Source organism: Bidens hawaiensis, unplaced genomic scaffold, assembly GCF_021521415.1.
Source record: "Bidens hawaiensis isolate Kalapana, Puna unplaced genomic scaffold, B.hawaiensis_p1.1 tig00006688_1, whole genome shotgun sequence".
Taxonomy (NCBI): Eukaryota; Viridiplantae; Streptophyta; class Magnoliopsida; order Asterales; family Asteraceae; genus Bidens; species Bidens hawaiensis.
This window is the reverse complement of record NW_027504969.1, coordinates 2,005-20,165: the sequence shown is the minus strand read 5'-3', so window position 1 is coordinate 20,165 and position 18,161 is coordinate 2,005. Positions and strand designations below refer to the sequence as shown.

The 18,161-nt window shown below is 35.5% G+C and overlaps 1 protein-coding gene and 2 pseudogenes across 2 annotated transcripts; all 3 read right to left on the bottom strand.

Annotated features, from left to right (window-relative positions):
- Nucleotides 1-4,613: 4,613 nt before the first annotated feature.
- On the bottom strand, nucleotides 4,614-5,295 carry LOC143609631 (protein translocase subunit SECA2, chloroplastic-like). Its single transcript, XM_077084336.1, has 3 exons — nucleotides 5,210-5,295; nucleotides 5,045-5,119; nucleotides 4,614-4,810 (listed from the first exon to the last, which is right to left on the bottom strand). Exons 1-3 carry the CDS (start codon nucleotides 5,261-5,263, stop codon nucleotides 4,646-4,648), a joined length of 294 nt encoding a protein of 97 aa, XP_076940451.1. The 5' UTR covers nucleotides 5,264-5,295; the 3' UTR covers nucleotides 4,614-4,645.
- Nucleotides 5,296-5,422: 127 nt separating this feature from the next.
- Nucleotides 5,423-13,038, bottom strand: LOC143609630 (protein translocase subunit SECA2, chloroplastic-like; annotated as a pseudogene). The gene is made up of 29 exons (XR_013149449.1): nucleotides 12,853-13,038; nucleotides 12,606-12,746; nucleotides 12,465-12,534; nucleotides 12,302-12,364; nucleotides 12,033-12,155; nucleotides 11,866-11,957; nucleotides 11,715-11,754; nucleotides 11,233-11,235; nucleotides 9,505-9,527; nucleotides 9,378-9,442; nucleotides 9,219-9,305; nucleotides 9,056-9,121; nucleotides 8,851-8,966; nucleotides 8,676-8,766; nucleotides 8,484-8,567; nucleotides 8,309-8,401; nucleotides 8,131-8,227; nucleotides 7,961-8,046; nucleotides 7,780-7,858; nucleotides 7,596-7,709; nucleotides 7,343-7,499; nucleotides 6,959-7,248; nucleotides 6,818-6,873; nucleotides 6,594-6,711; nucleotides 6,384-6,464; nucleotides 6,118-6,197; nucleotides 5,862-5,916; nucleotides 5,706-5,775; nucleotides 5,423-5,625 (listed from the first exon to the last, which is right to left on the bottom strand). The product of XR_013149449.1 is annotated as a protein translocase subunit SECA2, chloroplastic-like (transcript).
- Nucleotides 13,039-16,094: 3,056 nt separating this feature from the next.
- Nucleotides 16,095-16,914, bottom strand: LOC143609626 (small ribosomal subunit protein uS7m pseudogene; annotated as a pseudogene).
- Nucleotides 16,915-18,161: the final 1,247 nt, after the last annotated feature.

Below are 18,161 nucleotides of genomic sequence, written 5' to 3'. Positions count from 1 at the left end.
TCACCTGTGAGTGGGTTGCATAATGCACTGTGAAGGCTTTCAGCAGCTCTAAACATTCGACAGTATGCTTCAACTTCAGCTAAGTGGACCCACCCATGGTAATTGTGTCAAATTATGGGATTGTAAATTAAAAACAAAAACTAAGAACTAGAGACTGGCTTGTAAAAAAGCTTAATCGGCTCGTAAGTCTAAACGAGTCTGTCATTAATTTAATTTTTGTTAATATATATCTAATAATTATTAATTAAAATATTTATATAATGTTAATGAAACAAATAACTAAATAATATATATTATGTTATATATAAAATTATAATTATATAAAAATTAATTAAGAAACAGTAAAGGAGTGGAGGTCGAGAAAGTTAAACGAGGCGAGCTGGATGGTAAGAAATTAGTGATTTAAAATGAAAATCTGGATCCATTTCAGAATGTAGGGAGTTAGGTTGGGTGTAGCAACCATAATAAACGAACAACAGATCTAAATGTAAGCGAAAGAATTCATTGGATGAGTGAGTCAGTGAATGCAATTTCCTGAGAATCCAAGGCAATGTTGGCATCGGCTCCAGCAGCAACAACTGCAGTGAGTAACCGCGATGGATGAAGGTGGAAGAGGTAGGGTTTGGGAGTGAATAATAATATCCGTGTGGAGAATCAGTGAGCGTGACGTCATGGCGCCACCATAGAATTAATTGTGAAAATTACTTAGTAGGTATTATGGTGGGTGATAGCAGGAGCTATAATAATAAGAAGAAGAAGGTGATGTTGTTTTATGGTGTTTGATTGCGGAATTGTCAGTCATTCAGTCAGTCCTTCCTTTCCATTTCTATTGTTCAGGTTACTTTTGATGAGGGAAGGAAGGGACCGAGTTCATTTATGAGTTAAGTTCGCTAGGTTACCATTGAAAAAAATTAACATGTTCACGCAGAAGATAGTAGCGATGCTCGTATAGCTTATCATAAAAAAAGTTAACATATTAAAAACAAACATATATAAAACATTCAGTTGGTATCGGTGAGTTTCGTTACATAATAGCACTAAACCCAATAATTATATTAGTAATTTAGTAATTCGGTTACGTTCATTATGACGCTAGAACTAAAACAAAAAAATTACAATTTAAAGAATAACTGGGTGGCGTGACATGACTTGGTGCCGCCACATGGACCAATGATGGTCTTATGGCACCAACCCATTAATTCTTATCTTGTATATATTTCATCATCATCATCATCATCATCGTACTCAGTATATCCCACCAATAGCAATGCTATGGTAGGGTCTGAGGAGGGTAAGATGTAGACAGCCTTACCTCTATCCCATAGGGATAGAGAGGCTGCTTCCGGTGAGACCCCCGGCTCGATAGTAGTTTTGCATCAAGCCTTGGACATAAGGCACATAGCACTCAATCATCGGGACACCGGCTGATTGGTGCATGTGCCCTTGTCTTTCGGCTATCAACGCCACCACATGATGCCTGATTAACATTCCGCCACTTTTAACGTTATTTTCACGAGATTAGTAAAATAACGTCAAAATTAGTGCAATTTTACTTTTGCCCACCCGAGGGTTCACACATATATACATTATATGCGCGCACCGCAAGCAGGGCGTTATCTTGTATATATTTACACTACAATATCTTTATGTTTAAAACTTGTGACATATTTTAACATTTTCATGGCCAGACGCCAAATTTTATTTAAGTCTGATGAATATATGTCTATCAAATACTTTTTAACTCAAGTAAAAACTACTAAAAATGTCATACAATCTTTCATCTGAGCACACTTAACTCAAGTGTCTATTCTTCATATGCAATGTGACACTCAACAACAACAAAGATGATATGAAATTTGTTAATTCACAATGAAAAGGCTGCCTTAATTAATGTGTCACAACCACCAATGAATAATAAATGTTGGTTTTGTGTTTTTAATCAAATAATCTTGGACAACTTTCTGAATCGTGTAATCACTTTCAGATTAAAATATTTCGCTTATGCACGATAATCAAATAAGACAAAAAGGTGATTTTCAAAGAACGAGAAGTTCTCTTATGTGAAATTCTAAGCGTTCATTTGATGTGTGTTGTTCAAACCAAATGACTCCGTTATATACGGGTTGAAACATCATAATGAATCGTTGCAATTCTTCACAAAAAGGCTAAGGCATGTTAATATGTTAGTGTTATAACCACTACACTTATACATTTGCATTAGTTGTAAACCGCAACTTGCATTCCGCATGATTTGAACTCTCATCTCAACCTTTGTGAGACACACACCTTAACCACCACCAGGATGTCCCCTTGAAGACGTAAAGAACCATCCCGGTTGCAACTTATCAGACGCCACTGGTATTCTGATTAACGAACTGGCCTGGTAAATTAAATTTGTCCAACATTAGTAAATAGAAGCATGGTGAGACCAAAAGTTCCTAGAAACCGCGTTGTAATCAAGAGTTGTGATAATATTATTTATTTATTACCCACAAGGTTTTTGTTATTAATGGAAACATTTTGTTACTCTTAGGCTAGCCCTTAGGTAGTGGCTGCCTTTAGAGAATAATATTATTCCAGAATAGATATAACTAAAGAAAACATTTCTTGCAGAAGATTTATGTAATGGCTAATTCCTCCATATTTTATATGCTTCTTGTTCTTGTGCTCCTATCTTCAACGGCTAAATCAGACGTCGATATTCCTTACTTCGGAATCGAAAGGAAATATTGATGAAACTGATAGCATCTTATGTTTGTGTTTTTGTTCATGAACAGATAATCTTTGTGATGAAGTCATCTGTGGAAGAGGAAACTGCTCAATTGATCTTGCTAAACCGTTTAACTTTGTTTGCAAGTGTGAGCCTGGATGGCGAAGAACTCTAGTTTCGGACTTGGAAGATGATCTTCCGTTCCTTCCTTGCGTCATGCCCGACTGTAGCATCACATTTAACCTTGTAAATAAACTAGCCATATATGCATTTGTTACATCTGCTTTACATGGTTATTTTCTCAGGTACCATCGACTATTCGTGCATGCCATCTCCTCCTAAGATTCCTACCGTCCCTGACAATATTTCTGTCTTCGATCGTAAACATCATATACTGCTTTTCTTGAACTTTGGCATAATATTTTATTATTAGTTTATTAAGGTGTTTTAATTATTATTCAGCCTGTTACTGGACATACTGTGGAGAAGGTACATGCAACAACAAGGATGCAACGTATATGCATACGTGCGACTGCAAACCTGGATACACGAATCTCCTAAACATCTCCCATTTTCCATGCTTTAGTGACTGTATGATTAATCATTAATTCTTGACTCGAAAATATTAACCCCAATCGGATCTTTGCATAAATGTTTGAATTTTGAAACAGGTGCTATTGGAACTGATTGCAGCAGACTTGGAATTCGGCCACCAGACACGACAAAGACGACTCCTCCCCGGTGATGGTAGTCAAAATGATAGTAGTCAAGGTGAGACAACACCTTCAGCAACCAGTCAAGGTTTGACTGATCCTTCAACCAGAAAAAGATTTCATGTGAACTGTAAAGTGTAAACTATAGATTATAAAAGGTCAACCTGTTTTTGTTGACCTTGATTTTTGATTTTTGTAGGTATCAGGTTTCTTTCTGGAGGCTTACATTGTATTGGAGTCATAGTGATGTCTTTATCCATGGCTGTATGGAAATAGGAAACATGAAACATGTTTGGGTTGTTCATTATTTGTTTTGAGAGCTATTCATGAAGTTTTGGTTGATATACATATATACACACACCATGTATTTATTGATGATTGTTTTGTGTATAATAATAAGATATATTGCATGTTAAATAAGGTCTTACTATTCGTGCATATATCAAAAGTGTACACCAGTTTGCATGTCACATCATACGGTTGTATAATCTTTTTTGTCATATTATATGGTCATATGATGTCATATGCCCATATGGCAAGTGAAAAAGGTCATACGACCAATAAGAGTTATGTGAATGGTCATATAAGTCATTTCTTTGTCCGGCAAAATTATACGGCGCATAGCACATAACTGGTGTTTGTATAGCTAGGCCCATAGAAATATGATCAATGTAGCTTTTGTGTATAGCAAGTAGTGTTTTATCTTATGGAAGACATCACAAGACAACGAGACAGATGGAACATATTGATTGGATGAATAATTGGAATCAAGATATATTTATTTAAAATGTGATGACTTTAGGAGGTGTAGCAGGTTTACTTTTAAGGGTCCAAACAAACGCCTACATAGCCTTCATTCTTTTTCTTTAACATTGATTGCAATATAATAAGAACCACACGAGACACATTATCAAGAAATAAATACAATTAATAAACATGGTATAAAACTAGCTAGACTACTTTCCATAAAGTATATTATTATATAACAGATATGATATTATAGTTGATTATTTAAAAACAAATGCGTGATCATTTAAAGGAGAGAGCATCATCATGCTTGAAAGGTAAAAAAAGATTATGCTAAGAAACACTCCTTATATAAATCCTCAATAATTTTCTTAATTCACAAAACAAATTGTTTTGAAAAGAACAAACCTAGCTCCCAAAAATGTAACATATCACCTGTACAATGACACACATATAATCTTTCCTAATTGTTTGATCATCCTACATATACTTCTTGGGACTCCTCGGGAGTTGACCAGTGGCTCAAAAGTGATTCCACAGTCAACCTTCGTGTTGCACTAAGCATCGAGATGAAGAACCGACAACCATCAATTTTGTATTCCTCCAATGGGTCCCTATGCCCAAAACTCCTCACATTCACCTGCATCAAATTAACCATTTATCTGTTAAAAACATCAAGTCAATGGCAAAACTGAAATAATACAGAAGTACAATGTTCAAAGTCTATTTAAGCATGCGAATAGCTTATTTACAGCTAAGTGACAAGCATGATGTTTCAGGATTTCATATAATTGTTTTTTAATGATTATAAAGAGGAAAAGTAAGTAATCAAACATGAAACTTTTTGGAATCTAATTTATAATAATGTTCATACCGCTGAATTTAGTCTGTTCATGTTGACAAGATGATCCCTCCAGAAACTATCTAGGGATTTCACAAGAACCGTTCTCTGCATTCAAGTTTAAAATTTTAATATATTATAAAAAGAATAAAGAAAATACATGAAATTCAAATATTATTAGCATTAGATTTAAATTACCTCAACTTCTTTCACGTAGTCTTCAGTATAGCCAGACTCTTGAACAGTGTTCATATATTAAGTAATTAGCAAATCACCAAGGTACTTGCGCAGAAGATTAACAGTAACTCGATATCTTCCCTCTCTACAGCATCCCAAGTAAATAGATCAAAACTGCCTCCTACTTCATATTATTATAATAAAAAAATGAAACCAAATTCATAAAAAAAATGATTATTGTACACACTTGAGTGAATCATCAGAGCATAAGGCCAGCCAGCGTTTCAGTGAAGAAGTCTTCTTACGGATACCTCTAAAAGCGTTTGGAAGTTGAGGTAAATTTGAAAACTGGAAGTCGTTAATATGTACATCACTCGTTTCATGAGAATTAACAAGTGAAAGCAATAAAGATTCCACTGTTATTCCTGTACATGATTCTGAAGAAACCAAAGATATGATTTAATCCAAAAACTTAATAAAGAAGCAAATCTTAATTAAGACTGAAAATAAAACTCACCATCTAAAATCTTCCAAGAAATTGCAAAGAAGTCCTTTAAGAGTTTCTTTAAGTTCCAATTGTTTGGACGCTATCGAATATATACATTATAGAGATCAGAACTACCCAGGCGAGTAGAACTTGAATGTAGGGTAAAGATAATTTAGTTAATAATACCTTTAATGGATTAACATTTGCCAAAACAATTTCATCTACGACTGCTTGCATGTACCTAATATCCATGCATAAAATATTTATGTTGCAAAAGTAACAACAAAAAATCACAGGATTTATTAAATATGTATTTACTAATTGTATAAAGGTCTACTTTTCGGTGGGATTTTACTGGGCATGATTGATTGATTGATTGATATAAAGGTCTACTTTTTTGGATTAATAATTTCCAGGGAAATAAGGTGAAGAAAACACTAACTGGAATATGTGATGTGAACAACTCTCAGGATCACCAGTTATAATTAACTGACGAAGATCATAAACATGCTTCCTTTGCACCTGGAACCAGAATATTATATATTCAGTAATGCAACTCCAATGGCCATTCAGACATAACTAGACATTAACTGGGAAAACATAAAATATAATAATGAAAAATCATCACCAAGGCCCTAGTTTAACAGATGACCGAAAATAAGAAAAAACTGCATGTACATGATGGCATATGCTATAGAATATATGTACCTCTAACACTTCATCAAATTCTACAAGGCTCTTTCTTATGTCAAAGAAATACTTTTCTGCAGAAACTTGGAGAGACAGAAGCTGAAATTTGAAATAATAAGAATTAACAGTTAACGTTAAAACGAATAAACATCAACAAGTTAACACTTAATAGGAATATAATACACACATTAACATAATATAATTATCATATAATGAACTAAATCACACCTGTCGAACAATTGCATCACCTTCAATTGGCACATCCTCATCATTTGTGATCCTTGATATCAGATTCACAGCCCACTCAGTGTCAAAGTTGAACTTCTGAAACATTTCATCCTGCAAACTGTAGCATTGATAAGTGAAAATCGAGAAGCAAAAGAAAAATGAAAAACACAATGTGTGGAAAGTAACAAAGAAGAATTAAGTCAACTATTTGAGTTGAAGCTTACCTAACCATGAACCGTGTTGATCCAGGATCTCCTTGTCTTCCTGCTCTGCCGCGAAGCTGTGCAAGGCACAGAAAACACATATAAAGTGGTTTGTAAGAATAAAAATCACAAGTCCTAAAAAGGTCAAATTCGCTGACTTACCTGATTATCAATTCTTCTAGACTCGTGCAAAGATGTGCCAATCACGTGGAGCCCACCAAGTCGTTTGACTTCTAACCCTTCATTGTAACAGTGAGCTTCACAGTCTTTTAAAACTGACACATAAGCAAGTGCAATGCAAGGACCAAGAGGGTACATCTCTGACTGTTCCTCTACAAGTCTTTCCAGCTCATCTAAACCCACTGATTGGCTCATCTCAATCAATTCTGAAATTACAGATTTAGCCTTCTCATATGTCCAACTCTTGTTCTCACTTTTGGACACATATTTAGCTGCATTAATAAAAGCAATACCAAGAACATTAACATGTGTATTCACAAGATATTTCTAGATTGGCAATGAAGTCAAAAGGTCAAAGCCAATAACCCATTAGAGCAGTCTTAGCTAGCAAAGCTAATGATGATGGTCCGATTTTCATTTTTGATAATACGTTTTGTGACATTGTGTCTGCAGGGTCTATATCTGGAGTTTCATGACTCAGATGTGAAAGTATGCTGTCCTCTATAACTTCTTTTGCAAGCATCTAAAACAAATATAAATCATATATTGTTCACATTCTTTGCTACTTGGAAGCTGGAACACAACTAACGTCCATGAGAGACTGAAAAAGTCAACACACCTTTGGATTGCCTCCTAATATAATGTCTGTACCCCTACCAGCCATATTTGTAGATATGGTGATAGCAAATTTTCGTCCAGCTTGGGCCACAGTTTGGGCTTCTCTGGCAGCATACTGAAAAATATAAATAAAATAAATACTAAGAATGAAAATCAGTTCCATAAAAAGTAGGAATTTAATAAACCTTTGGTCGTGCGTTAAGAACATTGTGAGGGATCCTGCTTTCCCTTAGCAGATAAGACAAATATTCTGAATTCTCAACACTACACCCACAAAAGAATCATTTTATATCAAATTTATAAACCCAAAAAATAAAGAAAAGAAGAATGAATAATGAAAAATATGAGATAATATCATCGTAGTACCTAGTGGTTCCAACTAAAACAGGGCGACCAGTTCTAAACATATTTATAATTTCTTCACGGACATATTCCCATTTACCACAAGCAGTCTATGTAATCAAAACAATTAAAAGCGTGGATAACAACTTTTAATTAGAAGTATCAATAACAAGAGAAAAAAAATAGTGTCTTACTGCAAAAGCTTGAATTGGTAAATCATTACGAATATTTGGCATAATTTATGGGGACTTCGATAACAGGTGTCTGGAACATTTTCAAGAATTCCTTTTCCTGTAACAATGTAAATGAATAAGGCATCTAACAGTATATTGATATTAATGATCAAATGTAAATTCATAAAATGTCAAATACTTCAGTTTTTGCAGTCCCGGTCATCCCTGAGAGCTTTGGATACAGCTTAAACAGTGACTGGTACGTAATTTGTGCCACTATAACTGAATCTGCCTAAAAAGCACAAGAGAGTAAAGCTACCAAGAAAAACGATGACGTGGCAGACACACAGACAATTGAAAACATCACTATATACCTGGATTGGTAGACCTTCTTTGGCCTCCACAGCCTGATGAATCCCTTCTGACCATCTACGTTTTTCTTCCACTCTCCCCGTCAACTAAAAGAAAAAAAAGAAATATTTAAAATAAAGAAAATTGCTAAAGTAACTTAATGCAAATCAAAGAAAACTAAGAGAAAGTAATCACATAAAAATTGTGTTTTCTACCTCGTTTATTATGAGAGCCTTCCTGTTTTTAACAATGTATTGGACATCTTGTTGGTAAAACTCCTTGGCTTTCAAAGCATTCATGACAAATCTACAATGCATAACAAGAGGTTGAAATTGAATGATAAACTTAATGGTTTCTACATGAGAAAAAAAATGAAATAATGTAAGCTACCTAGCCCAAGGATCATTCTCATCCCAAAGATCATTTGTTTCCAGAGCCATCTCAGCTAGGGTAATTCCTTCTTCAGTCAACTCTACTGAATTATCTTTAAGCTCTATTTTGTAATGCTGTGCAGTGAAATAAACAATGAAGCACAATGGATATTAACAGCCGAAAATAAAATATAAAAAGAAATAGAAATAAGAAACTAGATTACAAGGCCACGTGTGAGAAGCTCAGCTACTTTGGCAGCAACCGGATAATGTGCAGCATCCTTAATAGCCTGAGATGTACATCAAAGTTATATAAATAAATAATAATACTAATAATAGTAATAATAAGTTACTACTTCAATTTTAAAAGTTGGAACAAAAAGATGCCTCGCCACTTATCAGCAAGGGTTTCTCCCCTCATCAATGAAGACAGAATCAACTTCATCAACTATTGCAAAATGAAACGGTTTTGGCCTGATAAACAATGTGCTATTAGTCCTGGAGCAACTCAAATCAAATATGCTCTGTGAAATTTAATAGCAATACCATCTCATAACCAGTTGTCCACTGCTTCCAGCAAGATTATCTCTCGGATAGTCAAAACCAAGTTCCTAAAATAATTAAATTTAGTACAAATGACGATATTGCAGTAAAAAAACATATTGGAACTTACTGAATTGTTGGTGTATGTAATATCTGTAAGGCTCCGTTCCCGGTAACCCTACTTTGGTGTTGGATTTACTCAATCAATCAATCAATCATGCCCAGTAAAATCCCACCGACAGCAAAGCTATAAGTAGGGTCTGGGGAGGGTGGGATGTAGGCACACCGTACCTCCATCCAAAGGAATAAAGAGGTGGCTTCCAGAGAGACCCTCGGCTCTAAGTACATGTGTATGAAGCAAAATAAAGGAAATCAAAGTTTAACAGTTATATAAAAACTACTACTAATTATAATAATATTAATAATAAGATCACAGTTTAACAGCTATATAAAAGCTAATAATAATTATAATAATAATAATAATATCATCATCATCATCGTACTCAGTATACCCCACCAATAGCAAAGCTATGGTAGGGTCTGAGGAGGGTAAGATGTAGGCAGCCTTACCTCTACAATAATAATAATAATAATAATAATATACGTAAGGGAAATACCATTATGGATTTACTCATAAACACAATTCTAAAATCAGAGTTAATTTAAAATTTCGCGGAATAATTTAAAACTTCAAACATCACATTACAAACATTCGTTTTTGTCTTAACATACAAATTGTATTTTCATAACATAACATAAAATAGTCTTGACACTTCTTCATAGATGTCAATCTCTTTAGCTCGTGCCATGTATCCCTCCGAAAGCCAGCTGCCTCAACCTATCTGCCTGCGTGCATACTAAAAGTCAGCTACGCTGAATGAGTTCTAGTTAATCAATTTAACATACAATACATTCCTGCCCTTACTCATACGCGTCCGAATATACGTATTCATACATTACTTTGCTATTACTTCTTTCACACATACTTTATATACATGCATACGTACTTACATACTTTCTTTCATAAAACCCTATGGTATACCATAAGCTATTCTATCTTAAACATCTCAGATATTATAAGGGTCTGGTCCCTATCATCTCAGATATTATAAGGTTCTGGTCCCTATCATCTCAGATATTATGAGGGTCTGGTCCCTATCATAAGCGCATATTTTCCTTGTCTTATGCATATAATATTTACATACACATTCATTCACATAACCATCCTATAGCAATAACTTTCAATGCACGATCATACACGTATCATATACCTATCACTTAAGATAAGCCTTTTAACTGCCACTTAGAAGTATGCACGCAGCCCCGAAAACATAACAAGGAAATGGGGCTAGAACTCACATGGAGTCGGTTTCTTTCGCCGTTAATGGTAATGTCCTTCCTTAGTTGAGCACGGCTAACCGTACAATACATTACGCGTGTCAATTATCTATTACTACTACTTCCTACATCTAAGTTAATGAAACTCTCATCTAGCAAGGTCCAGGGGGCAGAGCCCCTGGCTGGGGTCAGCTCGGAAAAATTTTATTTTCGTTAACAGTCCTTTAACAAAAACGCATCAGAAAATTAATCGGGTCACAGCTTAAACAACTTCGCATGGGAGGTTTCGTTTCGCTTCGCATGAAAGCGCTTCGCTTCGCATGGCTGAGCGAAGCGAAATGCCTGATTCGCTTCTCAAGGCTGAGCGAAGCGAAATGCCTGACTTTCTTCGCTTTTACCATTTTTAAGCCATTTTACTTCGTGCCTCTTCCTCAGGACCTGATTTTTACTCTTTCCCAACCTTCGACACATTCTGACCCCATGCACCTGATCCTGAACCCATCTCTCAAAGTCCAAACACCACCTTTTTATCACAAAGTGCACCCGAGAGGTTATAACTTACCAAGTTTATATTTTTCTTAAATTTCACAACTCGATCTATCATTATATCTGTTTGCATGCCGATTCTAACCATAAAACCGAAACCTACCTTTTGCTTCGGGTTCGAGTTCAGATCGGGACAACACGCAGGATCTTCCAAACGTTTCTTGTTGCTCGATGACGTTGAACACGAGATTCACCTTTCTTTTGCTCGGATTTGGATCCAGGTGTTTGAGACAAGAAGTGTGTGTGTTTTTTAGTGTGTGGGGAGGGAGACAAAATGGTGAAATGGTGGGTGGGTTGGGTTTATATAGTGGGTTATGGGTCCCACCATCCACTCTCCATTCCCATTTCAAATCCTTATCCAAACAGTTAACACATGACTAACTTAACGACACACAGTTAATAACAAAACTTTCCGTAATTTATTATTTAACAAAAAGTTGGATGTTACAATATCACATTTATAATTAGACCTCCTTTCCTCAGATTTCATCCCTCTCTGTATGTGGTAATATAAAAACAAAGAAGTAAAGAGGAAATTTTAAGTAGTAGTTTATGGATGTTATTAGTTATTATTTATTAAGCATGGGCATAGGGTATAATAACTTACTTGAATAAGACCAACAGAAAGACCTAGAAAGCGATGAACACGACCCATCCACTCAGCATCACGTTGAGCAAGATAATCATTGACAGTAACCACTGTAAATCAATAGATTATGGCGATCATACTGCAGCAAATTTAGAGTACAAGAAAAACAAATATTATACGCATACCATGAACACCCTCGCCAGTCAAGGCATTAAGATATGCGGCCAATGTTGAAACTAATGTTTTCCTCTCTCCGGTTTTCATCTCAGCAATAGACCCGTCATTAAGCACGGCACCGCCAATAATTTAGCAATTGCAAGACCAAACTCTAATCAAGGTTATTAACCAAAATAAGCATTTCATTACATAAACTACGTAATAAATGCATTGAACTTTATCTGACTAGAATTAAGTTGACAAAATCCATTTAAAACAGAGAGACGGTGAGAAACCTGCACGTCAAAATGTCGCATACCAAGCTTCCTCTTGGCAGCTTCACAAACAACAGCAAATGCCTCTGTTGCATAATTAAGTAAAGTAAATACATATATTCAATCAATACATACAAAAAGAAACAAGCTTCAATGCCCTAAACATAAAAGAAGCCATTTAACAACCTGCTTGAATATCCGCAAGTGTCTCTCCTTTTGCCAAACGTCGACGGAACTCATCAGTTTTTGCAGTTAGCTAATTCACCATTAAAAAAAGTTAAAACACTTGATATAGCAAAAGACATAATGGAATGAAAACAGTCAAACCTGTTCATCAGAGAGCTTCTGAATTTGCGGCTCAAAGGAATTAACCAATCCCACAAGACGATGATAATCCCGAACAACCCAATAATTCAAACTCGTAAAATCGGCCCATGTTTTCGTAACCCGGCCAATATTTTCCTGAAAAAATAAGTTAAAGGCATTTCATCAAACAGTTGGTAGGCATATGGGCATTTAACCAAATTCAAACTGGAAAACATATAAAAAAAGGGGGGTAACGCCGTGAGTGTACCTTAAACCGATGGCGTCGTGTACGGAAAGAAAGAAGTAGTGGGTGGTGTACAGAATAGGAGCGTTGATGGTTTGTGTTTAGGGTGAAGATAGATGGGTTCGGCGACTTTGGGTGACGGTCGGCTCGGCGTACGTCTTTCAAAAGATTATTATTATTAGCATCCAATTTGTTACTTGTTACGGTCATGGTCTTTAATTCCCTTAAAATTTAGGTTCAATTTTGACCCGCCCACTACAAAAAAATTAACGATTAAACTATAATGGCTTCCTGATTTAACGCAAAAAATAACAATTAAACAGTAACGATTTACGGGAGAAGTAGGAGGATCGGATCTCTGTGGAGAATTTAAAACCCATGGATGGATCGGGTTGACGGTGGTGGAGATTGGTGTTGACTTGGGGTGTTGCCTTGGGTAGATTGGTGGTGGAGACGGTGGTGGTGGTGCGACAGTTAAGGATGAGTGTTTTCAGTACCGGTACCAATTTGGTAACGTTGGTACCGAATTGGTACCAAGTATTTGAGTTTTTAGCACCGATATGCTTCGATACAGTACCGGTATTTCCCGAATTTTGCACGAAATACCAGTATTGTGCCGAACCAATATAATACTGTACCGGTACTGAACCGAACATTTTGGTACCGTACCAAATATTTGGGATTTTCGGGATCGGTACCGGTCTGTACTGATACCGTCACTAGCGACGGCGACAAAGATGGTGGTGCTCGGTTGGATTTTGGTGGATGGTGCTCAAGTAGTTAAGGAAGAGGAAGTTGATGTGAGGAAGAAAGGGAAATGCTTAGAAAGATGAATGGAAAAGAAGAATGTGCGAGAAAAAAGATGAGAAATTATGAACCAGACTAACAGAGGGGTATAAAATGTCCACTAAGAATAAGGACAATACTCAGGTGTTTAAACCCGAATACCAGAAGGAGATAACTGTATCTGTTAGTATTTAATTACAAAAAGATAAAGATACCCCTAAATTTAAAAGCTGCTAATGTGTAAAACTGACGGAAGGATTGAGAATGCACCCACCAGAAAAGCACAAAGAATTTGAGAATTAGACTTGCAAAGTGCAACCGCCTATACACTATATAAGTACAAATAATAATTCTCTTTAAATTTTAATATTATGAAATTAACTTTGTACTGTTTGAACACATGCTACGCATGATGTAAATTACTAGGTACATAAAATGTAGCCTTTCACACAGCAACTTTTGATGCAGTTGATTTGTTATGTTAGCGAAATATGTTGAAGTTGGTCGTATAAACAGTAGTAAAGGGGCGTGCAGGAGATGTAGGACGGACATAGCCAAGAGAGACGCAACAAATATTTTGTAACAATAAACTGCTCTAATGAATATGACAGGGGTCGCTGTAAGATGAGGGGAAAATGGGGCAAAGTGACACGAGCTGTAGCATAGGCGGTAAGCGTAGGGTGGGTGTTAACATGTATATGATCACTCTTTGACCTATTTTAAACATGTGTAACATTTGATTATAATGCTTCCTTAAAATAGATTAAAAGTTGCAGACAAAAAGGAATAAACAAAACCATTAGGCCACAGCAGGATGAGGTTCAAGTGTGCTCAACTTGTAAAATGAGTCCAATGCTTCATTTAAGTACACATTTCGAGACTAATAAAATAGCAACCAGTCACGGTGAACATGTCACTTATTTTCTGCTTCATTTAAGTACACATTTCGAGACTAATAAAATAGCAACCAGTCACGGTGAACATGTCACTTATTTTCTGCTATGGATTCTCCAACATCATCAATCTTCACCGGTCCGTAATGTAGAAGAACCTGCCAAATTCAAACACAAAAGAAAAAGATTATTTTACATAAGAAGTTGATATAACCTTTCTTCTAGTTAGGGTTAAGTATCCAATTTGCAACTTGTGTTGCTGGGAACTATAAATAATAAGCATTAAGCAGCAGAACCATAAATGGCTCATTTCAGTATCTCCCAGTCAAATTCTGGTATACAACATTTAGCATATATAAATTTAAAATTATATAATCAAAGTTGGAATACTTAATGACCAGTGACTAACAGATATGCTCTACTTATGATGGTAAATTAAGCATTAATGATAAAAAACTGGGGAGAGGACATTTAAAATCATTACAGGTAAATTTTTTTAGCACAGAAAAAGTTTGGTTCGTGCCAATTTTACAACACAACAAGCACAAGACACAATCACTCATTTTAATTGGAAATTGGAGTCCTCTAGACACAATGAAACATAAAAAAAATGACATTATTTGAGTTCCAAGCTGAATTATCAAATACAACATTTGCATGTAGTGATATTATAACAATCAACATACAGCAGATTGATTTGTGTAGCATGCCAAAACTGCCCAAAAGTACAGATCAAATTGCTGTACTCTCGTAACAGGAAAGATTTCTCACGGTAGTTGGTCAGTCAAAGACCAAAAGGTTGGAAGATGACTTTTATGAATTTTTAACATGTGATAAAACGGGTCTGGATTCCAAACCAAATTGGTGGTTTTATGAACGAATTAATGGGCATGCAACTAGTGTTAAAACAATGTGGTGTGTGCCTTTGACAACATCTTCTAAAGCAAAACAGAGAACCATGATTCTGTATGACATATTCAAATGAAGCATGTTTGGGCCTATGAACTCAAGAATGAGAAAGAAGGAAAGGCATAAGAAAAATGAATGAGAACACATATAAATGCCAGCCTAAAAAACAATTTTCAATGTTTAGTTCCTAACGATTGTCACACATTAGCAATGAGCAAAATAAGTGCCAAATAGCATGTCTAATTATAACTTTTCAAAAAAAAAAAAAGGTTGCATCATGCACCTCTAATTTGCTGTTTCCGTGTAAATGACAAGAGAAATTTTAGAGAACACATATAAATGCCAGCCTAAAAAACAATTTTCAATTGTTTAGCTCCTAGTAATTGTCACACATTAGCAATGAGCAACATGCGTGCCAAATAGCATGTCTAATTATAACTTTTCAATGAAAAGGGGGGTTGTATTATGCACCTCTAGTTTGCTGTTTCCGTGTAAATGACGAGAGGATTTTTATAAGCCATTAACAATTAAGCATTTATGAAACTAAAATTTTTTTCTTAATAGTTTAGAAGTGCTAAGTGTGGATGATAATACATATTGTATAACACTACTATAACAAAAAACCAATGCAAGACAACGGAATAAAGGTAAAAGGGAAAAAAAACAGAAAAGAAAAAAGAGTAAAAGGCTGATAACCAGAATTAGAACTCAGGTCATGCAAGGTCTTCTTGACATAATGCGCATCGTATGAATTGTTCAAATATAACCAAAGAAACAATATGAAACAGAAAATGCTAATGAAGTTTGCAGCAAAAATTCAACAGAGCAGTGTCTTACTGGATAATTAGATTGAATGAAACGCAGCTTTTTGTGTCCGATTTCACCACCATTGGAAATGAGCATAACTCCTGTTGGTGGAAGCAAGTCCACGAAGAACCTCCCTCTTCTTACGTGCAGTTCCCCTCTTCCTATAAGCATCCATAATCTCAGCAAACAAGCATTCCTCCAATTTTGAGCTATGATTAGTGCGTCTCTTAAAAGCCGCATCAAGAATCCAACGAACAGCTAGAGTTTGCTGACGATCTTTATCCACAACCCCAGGAACATCATAAATATTACCAGCAATTCTCACTTTAGCCACTTCACATATCAGCTTCACATTCTCCAAAGCATCATATATAAGCTGGATCCCCATCGCGATCAGTGCGAGCTAAACGATGCAGTGTTTCATGAAATATAGCACGAACCCTAGTCTTTTTACCTTGCCTCATGCGAAAATTGGCCAATTTGTGGATCAACTGTTTTTTCTCTCAGTCTAATCCTCTCATATAGTTAAGAATCTCTGAGCTGGTGTAAACTGTTTTCGAATTTGCGGTTGAATAATGTTGCAACAGAAGTGGTGCCATACGCAAACCCGAATCCGAACCTTGAAGCTCTCCTACAATACCCACTCAACTGCCTACCGGCAACTCGAATCATCTTTCCTAAACTAATCTGTGTAATTCACTGCACTTAATTATAAGATATGGAAACCTGTAATCAGCAAAAATAAACCCTGGATATAATTGACAAATATGCCTAAATAAAAAAAGCCTGTAATCAGCAGCTAAATAGCATCATAATTAGAGGTGCAAACAATCCGAGCCGCTCAAGATCGGCTTGTGAAAAAGCTTGATCGAGCCGAGCTTAAACGAGCCCGAGCTCGAGCCTAAAAGTAAGCTCACTCAACAAACAAGCCCGAGCCTGAGCTTGAGCTTCACTTATCAAGCTCGAGCCGGCTCACGAACAATTATAGCATTTATAACTATTAATTAATATATATACATATATATATCATGTTATGAAAAAACAACTATATATATATATATATATGTATATATAATGTTATATATAAAATTATAATTGTATGAAAATAAACAAAATGAATTATAAAGATATAAAATTAATGATTAATAAATAGTAAACAAGCACGGCTTGAGCTTGTAAACTGCTCACCAACCCGAACTTTAGAAATAGAGATAGAAGCAAACCGAGCTCGAGCACTGTGTAAGTTAAACGGCTTGGCTCGTTTGCACCCCTAACGAATTCATAATCAAAGAACTGGCCTATGAACAATCGTAAAACATTGATAAGTAAATTAAACATATAACATGAATGAGAACATATATACATACGCATAACGAATAGTAAATTCTGACTCATTTTCTTTCTTCCTCAATCTGGAAGTTAAAATCGACGAATTCACGTACCTGTTAACGCTGAAATTGAAAGAACTTGAAATCGAGAGCAATCGGAGCCCTAGCAGATAGACCAAATTCATAAACAAACATTTTTATTCTTGTCTAAAACACAATTATGCCCTTGTCTAGTTTCTTTTATCCATATTTTGTTCGGTGTTGTTGAATGGCTTGTAAGGTTCGGTTTTGATGACTTGTACATTAGCACTGGCTGTTTGTGAACTGGTATAAAATTCACATTGCCAACTTGGTTTCAGAATAAAGTCAGATTGAAACTTTAGTAAACTTGTCATTGTATCTGTTGTTAGTTTATTTGTTGTCAACTTATTTTACTAATACTAATAATGATAATAAACTTGTATTGTTAGTACGGGCTTGAATCGGTTGTTCGGTTCTTTATCAACTCATTACACATATAATCTATACATGTGTAAATAATATAAAGCTAAAATTCTACGCATGTGTAAGCGACCTTACAAAATTAAACTATATATAAACGAATTAGTTT

Bases quoted from the DNA above. Each gene is read 5' to 3' on its own strand.
- LOC143609631 (XM_077084336.1), bottom strand. From the start codon at position 5,263: ATGAACACTGTTCAAGAGTCTGGCTATACTGAAGACTACGTGAAAGAA. The intron at 5,120-5,209 runs GTAATTTAAATC...ACTTGAATGCAG, and splicing joins ACTACGTGAAAGAAGTTGAG to AGAACGGTTCTTGTGAAATC. The intron at 4,811-5,044 runs GTATGAACATTA...AATTTGATGCAG, and splicing joins TGAACAGACTAAATTCAGCG to GTGAATGTGAGGAGTTTTGG.